Source organism: Crassostrea angulata, unplaced genomic scaffold (genome assembly GCF_025612915.1).
Source record: "Crassostrea angulata isolate pt1a10 unplaced genomic scaffold, ASM2561291v2 HiC_scaffold_57, whole genome shotgun sequence".
NCBI lineage: Eukaryota > Metazoa > Mollusca > Bivalvia > Ostreida > Ostreidae > Magallana > Magallana angulata.
Genome location: NW_026441612.1, coordinates 125,211 through 146,606, shown reverse-complemented (window position 1 = coordinate 146,606; position 21,396 = coordinate 125,211). Strand labels below are relative to the sequence as shown.

Sequence of the window (21,396 nt, the reverse complement as noted above, 5' to 3'; positions counted from 1 at the left end):
AGATTCAAAAAGGAAAGTTTAGAAAGAAAAAGGTCTTTTGTTTCTTTATACTGTTCATCTTTTTCAATTTGAAGTACTTTTTTCTCAAGTAGCATTTTATATTTTTCTGGATTTCGGTTCAATTCTTCTATTATTATGTTCCTAACCTTTTCGTTCCTCATACAAGGATTAAGGACAACGTCTAATAGATGTTCTCCAAATATTTCCATGAACAATCTCTTCCCAAGATTGGCAATGTATTTGTCACTTAAGACTATAGAAAACTTGTCATTTTCATCTTTACAATCTTCTAACTTCATCCTTCTTCTAAGAAAACTAACATCAGCATATTCAATTGTTTCTTTAGGATAATCTGATCCGAACACGTAAGTGGTTATTTCCATAACAAAGTCATGGTAAAAATGAAAGTTATCGCCAATTTTCTTAACGAAAAAACCTTCCATAGATTCAAGGATGTCACAAATTGTATATGGTGCGGTGTTTTCACTCATTCCGCAAAGTTCTAACGCATGTTTATATTTCCTTTTAGAGGTTTCCTCTTGAAGAAAATCGTTGACACAAAGAGCATTGTTAAACAGAACAAGAAGGACTAGGGCACAATATTTTTCTTTGGATGCCTTTCGGAAATTTCTAATTTCCTCTTCTAAAACAACAGCTGGCTTTTTGAAAAACTTTAATCCGTCATTTTGATAAGCGGAATTGCTAAAATATAATTTGCACAGCAATGGGAAATACGCATCGATTTTTATAATCGCTGCAAATTCTTCTTTGGAGAATTTATTGACAAATGAATGTTTTTTAAATATTGTTTCTTTCTCATCATCGTTCAGCTTTAGTAGGTTATCATTTATGTCTACTATGTATGATTTGTTTGTAAAAATTCCGGCTATTCTAGCATCACTGAGAATATATTTTCTACATGACATTAAAACTTTGACTTTTTTAAAAATAGCTTTTAATTTTTCTTCGTTTTGTCTCCATGCGTCATGTGATATTTCATCAAATGATTCTTTTCCAATTGGATCATTGAGCACAAAAAGTGTTTTACTCTGTATTAACAAACAGTCATTGATGAGTTCCCTCACTTCATAGATCAGTTTTATACTCCATCCTTGAGATCTGTATTTAAGTGCAATATGCTGAATGATAGCAGACTTTCCTGAACCCGAGTGACCTGCCACAATAACAACATTTTGATCTTTTATGAGTTGTTCTACTTTCTTACACGCTTTTGTTGATATGAATAGATTGTTATCCTGTTCCCATTGTTCAAATATGATTCTTTCAACTGTTGACTCTGATAGAAATAAATCAATGAATTATACAGCCTATTGTATGCAAATATATGCCTAATGTAAACATAAATAATGCTCTTTGTATAAAATTGAAGATAAATAAATATCCAGAAAGTATCTGTTTCAATGATTTTTACGATATTTCATTTTTCTCTTTAAACTGATATTGCATTTTGTAGTATAAACAAGAATATATAACTTGCCTTTTTTTGGTTTATTAGCTGTATGTCCATAATCAAATTCTATCTTCCTCGAAACACTCACTAAAAAAATATTAAACGATTGAAAATTGTTCCTGTCCCTTCAATAAATCAACAAATTCTAATTCATAACTATTAATGACAAGAGGCCCATGGTGCCATATCGCGCACCTGAGCAACAATGACTTTGATATACAGTCCCTGAAACGTTCTACTTTCCCATTTTTTCGTGCGTTCACCTGCGCTCGTAGTGCGTACACCGTCCTTTCACCGTGTGCTCACCGTGCGCTCACCGTGCGTTCACCGTGTGTTCCCTTGCGCTCTCCGCTCCGCTTTGTTTGCGCTCACCGTTCACAAAGCGCTACCTCTGCGTTCACAAAGCGTTCACCTTGCCTTCACCGTTCGTTCAGTGTTTACTTATCGCTCAGTTCGTTTTCATTCAGAACTCAAAATAAAATAAAAGGATAGGTCTCAGCAAAATTAAAAAGGAACCCTAGCGTAAAGGTGGAAGGAAACATATTACATATGAAACATCATTTTAATGAAAATTTTATCCGTGGAATTTAAAGTACACATTCTTGATTGGGTCTGCTTTTTGTTGTTGTTTTTTTTTATCTCTCTCCTAAACATGGAGTATTTTTGTCGAAATGAAAATGGCGTAAGTATGCAGTTACTGTGATAATTTTAAGTTACACAATACAATGATAAATTGCTACACAAATAATATTTATTGATTCATTCTAAGAAGTCAGTCCAGTCGTTTAAAAACAAAAGACTTTAATCAACAAACGACTCGACTCACATATATAAATATAAAAAAAAAGACGCTGTATTTGTGTACTTTTTACGATTCATATAATAATTCTTTCGATGTTTAATCACAAACATATCCATGCTCGACAATAAACTGAACAGATCAACTTAAGAAATGTAGGCATAAATGCGTGCTAATTTATAGATTTACAATATAACAATAAATCCCAACGATTTCTCAGTAAATGCAATGTCGTTAAAGTGATTTATAAAGAGTGCGCTCACCGTACGCTCAGAGTGTGCTCATCTTTCACTCACCGTTCAAGTGGGAAAATATAACGTTTCAGAACTGTATGGGTGTTCAAAGGATCTTGTGCCATATGGAACTTATTAATGACGGAATTAACCGGGCTATGGATATTCCTTTAGCACAACTTAGAAGGACCCGCCTTAAGGAGGAAAAACAAGATGAGAAAATTCCATTTGTAACTACACATAATCCGTGTAACCATAATATTTTTAAATCAGCAAAAATCAGCAGTATATATATATATATATATATATATATATATATATATATATATATATATATATATATATATATATATATATATATATATATATACTTAAATAAATAAAACAGAATGCGACAGTCCAAATTAAATAAATTGTTTCCTGTTAGCGCTTTCAGCCATGTCGGCTCTTCAGACAGTTATACAATTTTGTATCTACATTTATATATATATATATATATATATATATATATATATATATATATATATATATATATATATATATATCTATATTAAGTTCAATGCTCAAAGAAACAGAGATAAAAGTTGTTTGAGCATTGGACTAATTGGTTGTGGGTTTTTTTTATCCCCGGTATCAACAAAAAAGTTGTATTGAATCTATTCTTATAAATTAAAACATTTTTCAAATAAACTACACAATGCCTGCACAAGAGTACTTGCTTACACCTTTGTTATTTTAACACATGTGTGATGATGTCCGTAGGGTGTAATTGAATTTTAACTGAAAGTTATTTTTATGAAATTAATCAAAAACCTACTTTCATTTTCGATAAACAAGTCTGAAATAGCGAAAATGAGAGTAAGGTCGTGGACACGCTTTGGCGGATCAAAGTCAGGTATAGTTTGCATCAAAATATATGTTTGCAATGAAATAATATTGAATGGTTACGTAAAGAGTAAATATATTTACTGTGAGCCTATTTGGAGAATACATAAAAGTCAAGATTTGACAAATGTTGAATAAATAAATCAAGTCAATTCGTTTCTTTAGTGGGCGATTTTAATTTTGATTCACATTCGTTTGAGAATTTTCTAGAATGGGGTAACCAAGAATGCAGATTGCTTAATCAACGAAAAGTGTAAGATGAGTTCATCATGCATCGCAGGCAGATACCTTGGATTGGAATTTTATTAATACAAAAAGTTAATAAATATTTAATAAATAATATGGAACAATGTATGCAATTTCAGTATTAATGGAAAGAACTAGAATGAATGATTTTTTTTAATTCTTCAGTTTAAAAACTGATTATCAAAATTATTTATGCTCATTCTTAGCCTCAAATAGCAAATATCGTTGTCTTGTGGGAGAAAACATGTATGTAGTGATTTGCTAAGTTATTATTACGAATATGTTATACAAATACAACGAAATAAGGATATAAAAAAGTAAATCCATTTGTCCCTAGGACTTTGATATAACCGAGTTTTACTGTATCAATGTTTGTAAAAAGTGAACGAAATTGTATATTTCAAGTGTTGTTTGCTAATAATAGTTACACTTCGATTTGCTTATGAATAATGTTCTTACAGTTAAAAATGTATAATATTTTACATGAATATTTTATTATGTATACTAGTAACTGACACGGCTGGAATCATTTGTCATATGTCTCCAAAATAGTTTAACACAGTCTAATTTTTCAATCGTTTGCTTCTGTTACTATGGCAACCTGTCCTTTTAATGCTATATTGCATCTTTTTGGTACCAAAGGGTATCAAAGAACGAAATAAATCAGTTATTATGCATGGCAATAGACTTTTGATATTTACAGAAAACGCTTTTGATAAATATTTATTATCAAAAGTTAAATATCTGCTTTAAAACAAACAGGTATAATAAATAGCAATACCATTTAGACTTGCTGGCTCGATCGACTTTTTTATCTGTTTTACTTCCTCTGCAAAAATGAGAAAAAACCATAAATAATCAATTTGTATATCCGTATTTTTATCTCGTTATATCAATGAATTTTGAAATTAAACTGGATTTTGCTACAAAATGCTATAAATTCACATATACAGTACTGAACAAACCCAACCTAACAGAAAATAAACCCAGACTAACCCATGTGTTTACTTTTGAGGTTTACTCTGGGTTTACTCATAGTTTACTAGAGTGGACCCAGAGTAAACCCGAAACAATCCCGGTGTAAACCCAAAGTAAATCCAGAGAATATACCCAGAAAGTAAACTCCGATCAGAAGTAGACCCCTGAGGCAGACGCTACATATGAACTTGGAATATACAAGGGGTTAGAATTACAGGCAGTTAGATAATTAGATATGAGACGGGTCTGCTTCACATCTAAATGTTAAAAGAGGACCATAATAGTAAAGTGATTTCCGCGGTCAATAAATAAATCAACCAAGGTCAATAAAACAGACCTTCTCCTAGCTTCTTTGTCGAGATCCAGGGGAAAAAGAGGCAGAAGCCCGCGAAAAACCCTGAGTGGTCCCATAAGTAGCTGCAGGTGTGTGGCTCCCGGTCTGAAAATATTCGGAAGGGCGACCTGGGAGCTACAGTGCCTCCCATAGTAAAACGCTGCAATTTACGGCGCACAAAAAATTGCGCTAGTTTTGGACTGATTAACCTCATTCCAAACACATTCTGCACAGATATTTGATTCCAAAAAATTCCTCGGACAATTTAATACAGATATCGTCACTTTATTTGCCTCTGATATTCTTTTAAACACCATCACCAGCCCCTTAAATTGAAGTGATGTAGTTTGTTTACATGTACATCTAAAAATGGCGACTCTCGATCTCCATGTGAATTAATATACTTTATTTTTCCGATGTCAGTTAACATGTTTTAGAGAAAGTCTGAGGCAAATAAAGTAACAATATCAGTAGTAAATTGACTGAAGAATTTAATGGTACAAATTGTTTTCACAGAATTTGTGTGAAAATAAGATTAATCAGTCCAAAGCTAGCGCAATTTTTTGTGCGCCGTAAATTGCAGGTTTTTACTATGGAGGCACTGTAGCTCCCAGGTCGTCCATCCGAATGTTTTTCATACCGAGAGATACAGACCTGCAGCTATCCCTAAAGTAGACCCCAACTAGATACACATTTTCCAAAACTAGAACCGGAGTAAACCCAAAGTAAACCAAGAAAGTAAACCCGTGGTTTAGTTGGGGTTTACTCTGGTGTTAGGTTGGGTCCGATTTGTATTGTATTCGTAGCACTGTTAAGGCTTGTTATGAAAATATCAGCGGATTTAAACGTCCGTAAATCGATGCATCAGTAATTACCTAATATAATGTAAAGTTATTTTATCATGATATAAATGTGATATTAAATGAATCAGTACATTAAATGCTACTTTATACAGTATGATACTAAGTGTGGTCCTCTGATTTGATAGTCACGTGATATGTGTTGATAATTCTCCCGAATGGAGGTCATAAACATATTTCAACATTACGAAGGCATACCCTTATTTGAATTAAAATTTTAAAGGATGATTAAATCATACTTTTCTGTTAGATTCTGAAAAGTGCTGCTGCTTTGTTTAGAGTTCATATTTTATTAGAATAAATATCAAAGAAGTGAGCTAAGTTTAGAATTTATATGACATTTGCTAGACATTTTACGTATTTCTTAATTATTTCTGTAGATTGCATTGAAGCAGTAGCACTTTTTAATAAATTTAAGATTGCCTTAATTTATATCCAAAAAAATCGAAATATTCTGTTAAATTTATGCCCTTGTAAAAAGAGGATTAAGGTATGCTTCCCGAAGTCAAACACATCGAACTTGTACATTAAACAATCTAGAAAAGAAATAACACACGCTCTAAAAAATATTCACATGCAGAATCAAAAAAGCATAGTAGATAGGATTTAATTGTATGATAATTGTTTGATGATTATGCACCGTTCATTTATGAAATGTATTTTCTCATGTTAAAAAAATGATTGATCCCTATCTCTCTACACATAATATGCGTCAAAATTTACAATATGACGTCAGATTGACAAGTGCAAGGCGATCAGTTTATTGGTTATATTTATTGTTGTCGGACTTAATTCACTACAAAGTGGCACGCATAGGTAATTTTTAATGTGGTTTAATATTTTTGTACCAATAACAATAGAAAATAATATTATTTATTAGCATTTTTGATGACTTATTGTTTTATATGATGTCATAGTTAACATTTCCCGTACTTTCTGGTCGGCGCTACCTCAAAAAACCTTAACAATGTTGCATTTTAAGACATACCTACAAACATATACCCATTGAAAAAAAAAACAAAGGCATTTGGCGGTTTATATCATTTTAAGTAATGCAAATAGACGATTTAAAATTAATGAAATCACAAAAGAGAATTATATAACATATTTGCAAAATTCGTTAATTCTTTTTGTTTTTTTTAAACTATCTGATATTTTACCTTTCAAATCTGTAAGATCAGTTACTAACTGTTCAACCCACAACAATTTTTTTATGTAGGGCTGTATTGAATCTGGGTCCATACAACAACTCTTCAAGTTTTTCAGGGCGTCCTGGTACACGGTTGTTGCTCCAAGGTAACCCTCAAGATCCTTAACATTTTGAAAAATAATTTTCCAATGTTGTTCAAAATCTGAGTCCGAAAGAGATAAATCTGTAGAATGTCCCCACTCGTTTCTTAAATTCCGAATTCGTTCTATGTTTGCTGACAGGCTTTTATCATATGGATCTGGATCTGTTCCCCATTTGTTTTTATGTTCAGGAATTGAACCCAGGTTTCTTAAAAACATGTAAAGCAATGAAATGTCAAATTTCGAGTAATCTCCGTTATTGACAACCTGTTTTTGATGTTGACTGATTCGATATTTGTCTGGATATTTTTTAAGTTCCTTTTTCAAATCTTGTGGAGTTATCTCTTTTCTGAGAATATCATGCAGTACATCAGTGCAGGGACCAAAGATAGCCCGGGCAATTCGAGCAAGATTTGTTGTTCCCCGAGTAGAATCATATTTTGATAAGGCCATTCTCTTTTGCTCAAAACATCTAAAAAAAAACCAAAAGAAAGGTTATTTTTGGTACTTCAATTTTTTCTACAACTCAAAAAACTGTAACTAAGGAAAGATATGTAAAGGGGCATAGAAACGAGAATATTATACAGGTACATTAAAAATTGAAATAAGATTACATACGAAACATTATAATAACTAACAATCTCGTTGCGAGCAGCAAGGAAGGTCTCATAAGGCGAGAAAAGACCTTGCCTTTGCCATTTGATAAAAAACATCATCTTGGATTGTGGGATGGGGGTCTATTTAAAGGGTCATACTAGTATATATACTTGAAGTATTTTTTGACACAAATTGGTTATTAAAAATTAAACAAAATTAAATATGTTGAACTGAACGTCACGTACCTTTGCACAGATAAAAAAGGACACCTACATTTTTTCAAATGTACTCACGTGCTAAATTGAAGTTAACGTATTGGCTAATCCAGTACTTTAAAATTCACTTATATCTGAATATAAATAATTTTGAGAAGTTTGACAAAAATATTGGTGATTGTATGTTAGCTGATCAAAACAAATACTAACTTTGTGTGATAATAGTATGAAAATATTAAAAAAAGATCTCAACTGAATAACGTTTTCAAAAAATTATATATAACGTATCGTGAACACGATTATGACTCGTTGCGGGTAAATCAATGAAATGAATGACAGGCATATTTTGAAATTCTCATTGTTCTTTTTCTGTTATCTTTAAGCTCAAATTTCATGGCCACTCATTTAAATTATTAATCCTTTAAATCGAATTCAACACTCATGAAAACGTATAAAAGAGCAATGTTGTTGTTTTCACCATAAAACCCAGAAAATTCAAACTCTCTAAATTTTTCTCTGTACGAGGGTTAATAAAAAATTACGAGGATAGTGGCTGTCATTCATATATTTTTCATTAAAGTCATAACTAACAAATTAATTTATGCAACAATACTTATTTTATTGATATACAAAGTTTTATTCCATATGATGAAAAGATATCTTTGGTACCCGATTTTAAAATCAAAATGTTTTGTCACCACGGCGAAGGATAACGTTAACAAGAGGCCCATGGGCCACATCGCTCACCTGAGGAACAATAGGTATGATAAAGTCAGCTTAATGGAGTCATAATACAAACAATCTGGACAATGTACAATAATACATGTATATCCTGTATAAATAAAATCCATTTTTCCCCCTTGGAACTCGGATAGCCCTGATTGCTGCCAATATTTACAAGAGCAGACTTTAATCACCGCTCCTGCACATATATAGGGACTCAACGTTACGCAGGCAGGGATGACCGCACACTTTCGCAACTCAACAGGTACCAACGTTAACGCAAGCAGGGATGACCGCACACTTGCGTTAGAAAGGCCAGAACACCAGCAGGGATGACCATACACTACTGCTCCGCCGCAACCACCACAAATACAAGCAGGTATGACCGCACACTTGTATTAATGCTATACAGGGCATGAATGACCGCACACTCTTTATCGTAGGTTAGATAAACACGAAGATTAGATAGACACTCAATGTATCCGTACCTGTTCAAGTTTAACCCCAAACAGTCGCTCGTTGTAATGCATTGACACTGTCCCTATATATGTGCCGGCCTAAAATAATTCATAGTATCTAAAAATTGGAAATCAAAAATAAACAAACTAATCCGGCCTAACGCAGCACAGTTAAGGCTGTCAATAAACTCCGTTCAGACAAAAAGTACGGGAAATGTGCATTATGACATCACAGTATATTACAAACCTCGAAAGTACTTATTAATCTATTCATTAGTAAAATTAACTTATACTAATCTTTTAATTAAAATCAACAAATGCTATTACTTACAATTTTGATGTCCGTTATATCGTACACACTGAAAAATAAGCGAGATGTCGTTCTCGCTGTACTACAAAATATGACGTCATATGCTCCAAAATGACGCATTAAGTTAAATCATTGAAGGCTATCGTGCAGTTTTATAGCGAAGAAAAAATAAATGGCATACATTAACGGAAAAGTATAAATGAATATTTTGTTTAAAATTATTATTGGTAGAATGCTACCTATATAGTCTTATTTTCATTTTGTTAAAAGTATGCATCGTATAAAGAAGCCACCTCGGTTTTGTATAAAATATCGTATATCTAAAATCTGAGTACCTAAATAAATCACTTAATTGCAAGGGCATACACTTACCTGATCCCGACAAACTGTGAATTTGAAATATGCTATGTAACTTAAAAACTTCTACGATCCTTGTAAAATCTTACAAATGAATTATTTTTTAATGAAATTAACCCTGTGACCTTCAAAATTATTCAACATATGCATTATAAATTACGGTTTCTACTAACAAATATTCTTATCTTAAAAAGTTCGCACCGTTTTTCAAAATCTACGAAATAACATCAAGTTATTTCATAATTCAGTTATGAATTTTGACATGATTATGCCCTTGCAATATTAAATTTTTTAAATGACCTCAAAACCACAAATACATCTGCTTGTACCATGCGACTGCCATATCACGTGACCACTATGAACATAAAATATTGTATTGTTATATATATATTTTAGAAATATATTGCATTTGAGTGACTGTTATTGATTTTAAAAAGGACATGCCAGTTTAACTAAAGTATACGTGTTTTCATCACAAAAATTTGCCCATATTTTTATTGACCGCCTTAACTGTACTGCGAACCCAAAACTACTTATGCAGAACAACTTATATACATTAAATATTTATTATTGTATAAAAATAATCATCACAATAATTGGTTAACAGTGGATGCAGTAATTAAAATAATCAAGAATCAATAAATCAAGGGCAATAACTCAAAACAATAATACAAAAAGATTTTAATGAAAAAATAGCTGCCTGCTTCAATTTTGTAGTTATATCACATGTTGAGTATTGCAGTTCTCAAAAAGATCCTTTAAAATTGTTTATATATGGGATATTTGGCTACATCAAACTCTGAACCTTCTTGTGAGGCCGAAGAATTGTCCAGGAGCCAAAGTGTTAACAATTATAAAGAATCATCTTGCTGATTAGTTTCTGAGAAGATTTTTAAAGATTTACTCTATATATTCCTATATAAAACTTTAACACCCCCCCCCCCAAATGGGGCCTCACCCTACCCCCAGGGATCGTGATTTTCACAACTTTGAATCTACACTACCTGACGATGCTTCCACACAAGTTTCAGCTTTCCTGGCTGATTAGTTCCTGAGAAGAAGATTTTTAAAGATTTACTCTATATATTCCTATGTAAAATTTCGACCCCCCATTGTGGCCCCACCCTACCCCCAAGGGTCATGATTTTCACAACTTTGAATCTTCACTACCCGAGGATGCTTCAACACAAGTGTCAGCTTTCCTGGCTGGTTAGTTTCTCAGAAGAAGATTTTTAAAGATTTACTCTATATATTCCTATGTAAAACTTCGACCCCCCCATTGTGGCCCCACCCTACCCCAAAGGGTCATGATTTTCACAACTTTGAATCTACACTACCTGAGGATGCTTCCACACAAGCTTCAGCTTTCCTGGCTGATTAGTTTCTTAGAAGAAGATTTTTAAAGATTTACTCAATATATTCCATATGTTTAATTTTAACACCCCCCCCCCCAATGTGGCCTCACCCTACCCCCAGGGATCATGATTTTCACAACTTTGAATCCACACTACCTGAGGATGCTTCCACACAAGTTTCAGCTTTCCTGGCTGATTAGTTTCTGAGAAGAAGATTTTTAAAGATTTACTCTATATATTCCTATGTAAAATTTTAACACCCCATTGTGGCCCCACCATACCCCCGGGGGTCATGATTTTCACAACTTTGAATCTACCCAACCCGAGGATGCTTCCACACAAGTTTCAGCTTTCCTGGCTGATTAGTTTCTGAGAAGAAGATTTTTAAAGATTTACTCTATATATTCCTATGTAAAACTTCGACCCCCCATTGTGGCCCCACCCTCCCCCGGGGGTCATGCATTTCACAACTTTGAATCTACACTACCTGAGGATGCTTCCACACAAGTTTCAGCTTTCCTGGCTGTTTAGATTTTGAGAAGAAGATTTTTAAAGAATTACTCTATATATTCCTATGTAAAACTTCGACCCCCCATCGTGGCCCCACCCTACCCCCGGGGGTCATGCATTTCACAACTTTGAATCTACACTACCTGAGGATGCTTCCACACAAGTTTCAGCTTTCCTGGCTTTCTGGTTCTTGAGGAGAAGATTTTTGAAAATTTCTCGAAATTTTTCATTAATTTCTAATTATCTCCCCTTGAAAACGGGTGTGACCCTTAATTTTCACAACTTTGAATCCCCTTTGCCTAAGGATGATTTGTGCAAAGTTTGGTTGAAATTGGCTGAGTAGTTCTTGAGAAGATGTTGAAAATGTGAAAAAATTACGGACAGACGGACGGACGGACAGACGGACAGACGGACGGACGGACGACAGACGGACGACAGACAAAATGTGATCAGAATAGCTCACTTGAGCTTTCAGCTCAGGTGAGCTAAAAACAAAACGTCAAGAAAACGCAAGCACAGTTAATTAAAATATCATATCTTAATATCACCCTGAGTCTTTTGTGCTTTTCAACATACATTTTAAATAGTCACTATATCACTTTACATCTATTTTGTTCACAATTGTTAACTCCTATTAGTTTTCTTATTTTTAACCGCATATCTCCTTGTGTACAGTAAGAAAATCCCTGGGTGTCAGTGACGTTGTTTATGTTTTAAATTTTTTTTTTACAGATAGTCTATTCTTTTTTGTACTGTTTGATGTTCAAAATACACTTAACATTTTGATGATATAGTTTTAAAGAGGCTAGATGGTCAACAAATTAACCGTCAGATCTACAATTAATTGTCAGAGATGATTTGTTTTGTTATAAATAATTATTTACCTTAAACTTAAACTTTGAATATCTTCTATATTTTTACATATAACACTTTTTAAAGAAATCAATACAGTCTAAATATGGCCACGACCATCGAGCTTCTAAAAACGTATAATATTTCAAGATGTAAACATTCTAAACATACAGAAAATTACACATTGTTCTGCTACAAATGCAATATATTTCAGTGTTTCAGATCAGACGACACGTTTCTCGAACATCTTTTTTGTATCTCCTCGTAATAAAATGTTCGAATAAAATCATTATAATCATTTTTATAATGATTAAAACTTTAATTGTACAAATGTATATTCCTAGATGTCATGTGGTTGAGACCTGAAATTTTTACCAATGTCTTCATTATACTTAGATGGTTCTTTAATATATCATTCATACCGAAAGGATCTGAGCCCCCCCCCCCCCCCCCTTCTAGCAGTTATTGCCCCTGAGAGTATTGAAACTTCAGTAAAACCACTTTTTTACTATAAATCATTGAGACTTCGGACCACTTGGGATGGGAGCGTCTACCTTGGCCACACAAAATGACATAATGGTTAAAGATCAAGGTTATTCGGAAATCTGTTAATTTAGGAGTTTTCATAATTTAAAAATACAGAATTATAGTAAGGGTTCCAAGAGCTTGCTGGATTGCGCAATAAGATATTCAATTGGGTCAGCAAGGTATCACATCAAGTCAAGTGGTTACTCAAGTGGAACTTGTTTTTACAGTCAAACCATTCATATTGTACAAAGATAGCTAGCCTTTAAAACACGCTCTTCTATTGTTAGGTTTTCTGTTAATATGCTTGTGTACAGAGTATTCATTTGGTTTAGTTCTGCACAGATTTTTTGTATACCTTATTGAGCAATCTAGTAATTTATTAAAATATTAAGGTGCATGGAAAGACCTTTAATTGTTCGAGAACAATTAGTCTACCAGTCTTCATTATTAAAATGCGTCCTAGAAAACAATTACTTTGAGTTCAATGGAAAATGTTTTAAACAAATCATAGGATGCAGTATGGGTGCAATACTATCTCCAGAAATTTCAGATAAAAGAATGTATCAAATCACCAACTATATAATGTCAAAATTCAAATTCACCGATCAAGTTCTTTACCACGGGACGATGATTTTATAGCCTTCAATGGCACACAAAATGAAATTCTAGAATTTTTTGACATCAGCATTACATGTCATGAGCACCTGAAATTCAACTATGAAATCTCAGAAAAAAGCGTAAATTTTCTGGACACTACTATATACAAAGGCGTGCGGTTTAAGACAAATAACATACTTGATATTAAGTCAGATGTAAAACCAACAAACAATTTTCAATATTTACACAGAAAAAGCACCCACAGGCCTGCTGTCTTTAAAGGGCTTATAAAAGGTGGATGCATCAGACATACACGGAATACCAGTGATCCTTGAATTCTTTCTACAATTCTAACAGATTTCAAGACACATTTATCAAAGAGAGGTTACTCTGATAAGGAAATTGATCCCATTATTCATACAATGGAAAACAAATACAAAAACGTAATTGGTTAAAAAATATCTAAAATGCAAACAACGGCAACCAAATATCATGATAACCTAGTGCAACCCACACTTGAAGGGTCTCAAAAAGCGCATCCTGAAATACTGGAATGTCCTTCAAATCGATGAACTATGCTAAGAACTATTTACCAAGGAACCTATAATCACCAACAGTAAACACAAGAATATCAGCGAAACGATAACTCTAATAAAAACCGCCGAAGTGTATAATATGTACTCAATATGTGGTCTAGAGTGTTGGGTCTTAATAAATTAACAACAAGTGTGGTTGATTGATGTTGTCTTTTTTTCAAATCTTTTACAATCCTATCCTATTATATGAACTCTCCAGGTTTAAACGAAAAGCTTACAGCAGAACTAAATAATAAGAAAAATTCAAATAACTGGGAACATTACAAAACAATAAAAACAAAGTACCAATATAACAGGAAGAAAGCTCACAAAGACTAATTTTGTAATAAAGCCAGGTGCTCGAATGAAAGTTCTCGAGACTTCCCCGAGATTTGTTCGGTTCCTGTGTTTCGAGCGGACGTATAAGTGTTCTAATGACATTTTCAAAATACGTAAGTACTTATCGTTTTTCATGACAAAATGACAAGAACAAACCGTCAATCATCTCAAAAATCCATAAAAGAAAATACAAATTCATAGCAGAGCAACACGGACCTCATCATCTATCGGATATTTTAAATAAACGATGATATACAGATAAGAGTTATTGTTATTGTGCTTTTAAAAAGAGAATGGGGTCTGTTTTGTATAACAACTAAGTATATCGAGTCATTTTAAGGAACATTCTGCTTAAAATAGTATAGTCTTTTTTACTATTGATGCTATTACTCGGTCAGGCGCGGATCAAAAATGAATTATACTTATGGAGGGATCGCTTCTAAGCTTGTAAATAGTTGCAACAGCAGAAAAAAACACTGCATTTTCTATTGTCATATTTATTTCCAGAACTCATTTGACGCATGCTGACTGACGTTTTTCATATTAATTGTTAGACCATAATTATTCACCTAATTGTCTACGAACTTTTCGGGTTTTTTTTTTTACCGATTACGACAAAGAGTACACGGCGAGGCTGCGCACTCCCCTTCTAGCCACCAGATCCTACCTCTATCTTTTTTTAGGTCCATGTTGCTCTGCTTTGAATTTGTATTTCGTTTTATGGATTTTGGAGATGGTTGATAGTTTGTCATTGTCATTTTTTCATGCACATTCATTTAATAAAGATATAGGTAAAAATCAAAAATCGTCTAAATTTTATATTTGACTAAAAGTATCAAGATCTAAGAAATAAACTATAAATAAGAGTCACGATTTTTACTGCGAAACTGAAAGGGTCAAATAAAACTACGTGGTCTACATTTAAATGACAATAAAATTTGTAGGGGTGGTCAGCTGGTTTCATGTGAAAATTTGTAACTGATTCATATTGTACTATTTAAAAAAAAAAAAGCAAAATGATTACTCTATATTGGGATTATTTATGGACATGGGTGCAAATGAAGACATGGTCAAGTTAAGGTGACCTATGTTTTTGCAAATCACAAAAATGTAGTATTAAACAAATAATTGTTGATGATTTTGTTTTGTAACTTTGCAATCTTATATTTGATATCCTAAATATTGTTGTAACCTGGTTCTTATCTGTGTCAGAGTACCAATAAAGCGTGTCATGAGAATTCCCGCTTTCTTTATTCACCGCCCATGTACTCAGTTAAAGCTGAACACCGCTCGTAAATAGGCACTGTCCGCCATATTTCTCTTTAATCACTGCTGTCCCTACAACCCTTATATAAGGGACAGACCTTTAAACAGTTCAAAGTACTTCGCTATAGAGGTCTCACCTGTGTGGACGTACATTTTGCCTCGCTGTGTTACCCGGTCGCGATGAAATTATCAAATTTTACGCACTTTTTGAAGCCAGGAGAATACTAACATCAAATAAATTGGTCAATGCATTATTTACGAACAGAAAATGAACATAAGATAAGAAAATAATGCATAAAATCTAAAGACCACGAAAGGAATACTACATGTCGGCCACGAGGTTCAGGTGTGCAATCGGGTGTAAGGAAATCGAAGGGTTTATATACCAGGTATCTGTGTGACGGTGCCTATTTACGAGCGGTGTTCAGCTTTAAACACATATTATCAACAATCATTTTGCAGAAAAAAACAACGCTTAGACAAAACGATATCGTTTTAATGCTCTTTGAAAGCATAATGTTGTTTTAATTGTCCTGCATTCGTGAGAAGGAACTGTTTTATGTACATGTATCACTTTGGAATATTAGTCAGCGTGAGTGCACCTTATGAAATTTAACCCGACATAATATTTTTGTACAGTTCTAATTCACGCAGTGAAAAAAGATTTGTTCTCGATCATATTACAGAAGGGGGACCCATCTAATCAAACTATCGATGCTTAAGCCACCTTTCAAAATGCACAGCTATAACAACAAAGCAGATTTTTAGAACAAACGACGAACACCATACAACTTAAAAATTAAAAAAAAAAAAATAGACGGACGATAAGTTTTGAATTACAATATGCGAAGCTTATTTTGAAAAAAATAAAAAAAATAAAAATAAAAGATCATTAAAAAAAGAACAAAGCAAATCCAAACACGCGACACAAATCAATATGAACTAATGAATCTTAGCGATGAATTTAACAAATGAAACAGCAACAACAAAAATTGTCCCACAGGTCTATATTAACATAAGGATTGTACATATGCATTGATGGAAATGTTCTGCCGTTTAATTGTTAATGTACATTTTATCAGTGTTAAAAGGAGAGTTTAAACATCCTCTTGGAAACATCTTAAAATATTCCCAGTGAAAATGATATAAATAGGAGAAAATATTTTAATTCCCTGTAAATAATCTTTTACAACACCTGAAACGTAGGTCTAATTACTTCCTATAATACATGTATAAGGTTGCTCACATTTTTAATTTAGAATCCAAGTTTTCGATTCAATGTAGTTGAATGTTCTTTGTTTACAATACAGTAGCACACGATTGTACTTCAAATAAAGCAAATATCTTCCCACTCGCTTCTAGTTTACATTATAAAACTTACCTGAGGTGATAAAATAGAACAGGTATTTGGAAACACCATTTAAAGTTTAATCGTTTCTAACTACGCTCTATAAACGATCTCCGTTACCATGTCTGTATATGTTTATGGGATTTAAATTGGATAAACAAAATGAAAAGATTATGTTAAAGGTATGTGTTTCTTATATATTTGATTTATACAGCATAGTAAATGCCACGATATCGATTACTTATCGATTACGTTTTTGCTACGGAAGACAGGTTGTCTGTATCCACAATATAATTAACTAGTTCGAATTTTTAAAATAAATGGCGTTAAATGAATAATAAAGGACAGCGAGAAATATTCATTAAAACGATTTATCATTAACAAAGCCTAATTTTGAAAACTGTTGTGATGGTTTTGTAACCATGGTAACTAGGTAATTTAATTATGCAATGTATTTGATATTATTGATAAAATTGGTTTTTCAAAATTTGAAAACGAGTTTTTACTATACGCCAGATGAAGCAAATTTGTTGATGATTTTTTTTCTTAAATCAATCAGGATAATAAAACCTATAAAATGAACATTCAGTTTACAATAACGATATACTTTAAAAATGCAAAAGAAAATTCATCCAGCAAACAGACGATTGTTAATGAAACAACAATGTGCAAATCGACGTATTTTTCTAAGACTGGATGATGTTTTGATTAACAGAATAGAGGTAAAAATCTTTCTTTCATGATTTTTTTTTTGCCATACATGTAGAATTGACTTTGAAAGTCAACGTTAAAGTTGCCAGGGTTTAGAAATCCAGATCTTTATCTGTGCATTTATCTCAGCGACCTTTTACCCAGTCATTTTGTGCCTATTGTGTTTGTGATATGCATTTGTAGGGATTTAAAAGCGCCAACGATAATTTCTAATACTTACAGCACTGGAGTAAAAACTATTTGAAAAAAGTAATATTCCTAGTAAAACAAAACACAATCCTGCATGTAGTTCCATTTGTAACACAATTGACCCCATTTTTAATTGTGTTTAATTGTCATAACAATTATGTACTATTTAATGACTTAATATTAATTCCTATGTTTTCGCTGTTTACCTGTACTCTTATAGTAGTCTGTTTACCTGGACGCATGAATGACAGAGGTCATTCGACCGTACAGAATGCAGCGCTTAGACAAGGACGTACTTGTACACGTGCCGGGGGCAACAGAGCAGAACCGTGAAGACCGCTACCTGGACGCCAATCAAGGACACAGTTACTGGTGAACCAACACTCTTCTCGATGATCTACTCACTGACCAGGACGTTCTGACAATTGTTGTCATTCGAGTGTGGCTGATTGACAGTTAAACTAATTACTACACAAAGACTGTGTAAACGTATTTTAACGACTGGATCTTTTATGGACAGTTTACGAGCTTCAAAAGTAATGACCACGTTAATGCCCACGCATCAGTGACAAGGGGGCGTTTCTAGTGACCGTATATACGAACTGACATGGACAGAGTGAAGCAGTCCTCAACCCACCACCAGTGAGGAACGGTCTCCCTCTGTTGTTATACCCGGCTTCCCAAAGTGTTGTCTGACTTTTTATTATTATATTTTTCATTACTCTTGTTCAGTGACTCTGACATTCTAAAAGACTTTAAATTATTGTCAACAATTATTCTTTGATTGTAAAATCCTTAATTGTTTTTCTTTATTGTTTTTGCCTTATTATTGTAATTATTCAATTACTATAGTATTTTTGTTAACTCTATTAAAGTAGTATTTTAATTGGATCTGTTGTTGGCTTTCTTTGTGCTGTGTTACAGATTACGTGATCTGACAAAGCAAAAGTAAAGTCACGAGGAATTTCCAAATCTTTAATTCTGTGTTTGTCCTTTCGATATGCACCGGTTGCAAAGTATGGAGAGTCATCATCTCCAAAATAGTACCAAAAAGGACGTTAGCTTTACAATTTTTTGACTAGATTTGCAACAATAATTAGATTATGAAAATTGACAATATAGTAAATATACGCTGACTCTTTCTGTTAATTTTAAAAATTCTATATCAGACTACAACTTTCGAATCTTTTGTTTATTTGATGTACTTTCTTTTAGTGTGTTTGATAAACCTTTTCATATCTTTACATATATATGTATGTACGTGTATAAATTTGTCAAGTTATATATGAGCATATTTCTTAATATTTCTTAAGGTCCAAATACAACTTGCTTTCTTTGCATTTCAATACTGAAAAAAAGATAATAAAACCTTTGTGTATTTAAAGTGATATTTAGAGAACAGTTTACGAGTCATAGCTGTATTTATCTTCCATAGCCATTGGGGTGCGACGAATTGCGCAGCAACGACTCTCGTTGAACGGGGATATTAGATAAATCAAGTTATCACAAGTAACTATTCTATAAATAACTTGTATCATAGATAACACTGTCTAGCTTGTATTGGACTAGCTCTGTTATCAAGGCTTTGAATGCCTCGGAAACTACGGTAGTGCATTTAACAAACTCTAGAAAAGTATAGTAAGTTCTCTCCTTAACTCCTCCCACTATTGCGAAACACTGTGGTAGATTTTAATAACTCTATCATTTTGATTGCATGTTAATCTTACTGATAAATATGATGATGATTTCATTTCAGCTGGTGTTATTAGTGAGCAATGCACTTATCCTCAGAATATCAAAGATAAGAATGATGAAAATCACAGTTAAATGGAGACAAGGTCAAGTTAATGTGGCCTTTGTTTTTCAAATCACCAAAAATATAGTTTTGAAAAAAAATCATTTGCCAGATTTACTCACTACTAAATTCAAAATCCATTGATATGCCCAAACATTGACTGACGTTGTCTGATATCCACTGTTTATTCACTGTACCCTACTGCAAGTCCACTGTGCTCCTACCGTACAGAGCTACTCTAGATCTACCACACTGTATCCCGCTGTACAGAGACACTGTATTCCACTCTACATGTACTCCACTGGACAGGACTGTACAGGACACTGACAAACACTGTAACCCACTGTACCTATGTTTTTATAAGTTATTATGTTTAAACAATGAATTGAATATACACTTCCTTTAAAATGCATATTTGAGACCAAAATCTGGATTTGTTTTGATTCTTTTCAATTGGTTACAAGAGAGAAAATGGGCTTCTATCACTATAAGCTCATACATGTATAATATGTTTTACGGTGCGACCGTTGGGGCGAGCGCAGCAGCCAGCATGTGATCAAATAATGAATTATGATAAATCAATAAAAATAAAAGTATCAACGTAACGTAAATGAATTTGAATGCAAAATAAAATATAAACATGCCTATCTTTTCTAGAAACTTTTCATTATTCATAATTTATAAGATTGTTTATTTATTTAAATATACTTTATCTCAGATCAGTTGTTGAATAATAAAGATTTTAACATAGTGTTTATTGCAGTTTATTTCCTCTTTTCTTGCAGCAGACATTTTTCTTAGACTTACATATAAACAATTGACTTATCATAGAGCCCCCCCCCCCCCCGTTTAAAAATAATATAATTTACATATAAAAAAAAATTGCTGATCATATGAAAAAAAAAAACGGTTTTGGACCATCCCCCACCCCCGGGAGGATGTAATTAATGTGATAATAAAGATACCATTGAGCAGTTAAAGAGCTAAATGCATACTACGCACTCACCATTCCTCACCCGGATTAGAATTTCCCTGATTTTGAGAATTTCTTTTTCATTTTACTTGTATATAATTACTTGTACATGAGCGGTCAGATTTTTTTCCAGAGACAAAGCAGGGATATCATTGTTTTTCTTGGGGAGCTAAGACCTATTTATCAGTGTTGTACTATGTAAGTTTTAAAAAATGAAATTTCCTCCGACCTACCCCCCCCCCCCCCATCCGCACATGTATTAAAACATCAAAATCCAATTAGCATACAAATTATAACAACTTATTCAATTAAAAGGGGGAAATATTTATATATATATATATATTTCAATATCAAATAGACTTTGACCCGTGCGTGCACAGGTTAACATTGCTTATAAAATCGGATATTTACGAAATAGATACATCGACACCGTATTGTGTCTCGGGACAGGCCTTCACCACAGTTAAAATGCCTCCCATATACCCGCAATGTAGCAGAAAATTGCAGAATCGCCCCTAAACGATCTTAGAGAAAATTAATGAAGTAAAAAAAAAAGTCAAGTTATTCATAACAAACCATTCTGAGGCTTGCAATACCTTTCA

At 33.1% G+C, this 21,396-nt stretch overlaps 1 protein-coding gene across 2 annotated transcripts; it reads right to left on the bottom strand.

Annotated features, from left to right (window-relative positions):
• Positions 1 to 1,295: 1,295 nt before the first annotated feature.
• On the bottom strand, positions 1,296 to 18,950 carry LOC128168841 (uncharacterized). 2 transcript variants are annotated; one of them, XM_052835001.1, is made up of 4 exons: positions 18,058 to 18,950; positions 6,967 to 7,568; positions 4,416 to 4,463; positions 1,296 to 1,558 (listed from the first exon to the last, which is right to left on the bottom strand). In XM_052835001.1, the coding sequence occupies exons 2-4, from the start codon at positions 7,547 to 7,549 to the stop codon at positions 1,419 to 1,421; spliced, it is 771 nt and encodes a 256-aa protein (XP_052690961.1). In that variant the 5' UTR covers positions 7,550 to 7,568; positions 18,058 to 18,950; the 3' UTR covers positions 1,296 to 1,418. The 2 variants fall into 2 exon arrangements, with proteins under 2 accessions (XP_052690961.1, XP_052690962.1); XM_052835002.1 differs by lacking the exon at positions 1,296 to 1,558 and having other exon boundaries at positions 3,838 to 4,463.
• Between the last annotated feature and the right edge of the window lie 2,446 nt (positions 18,951 to 21,396).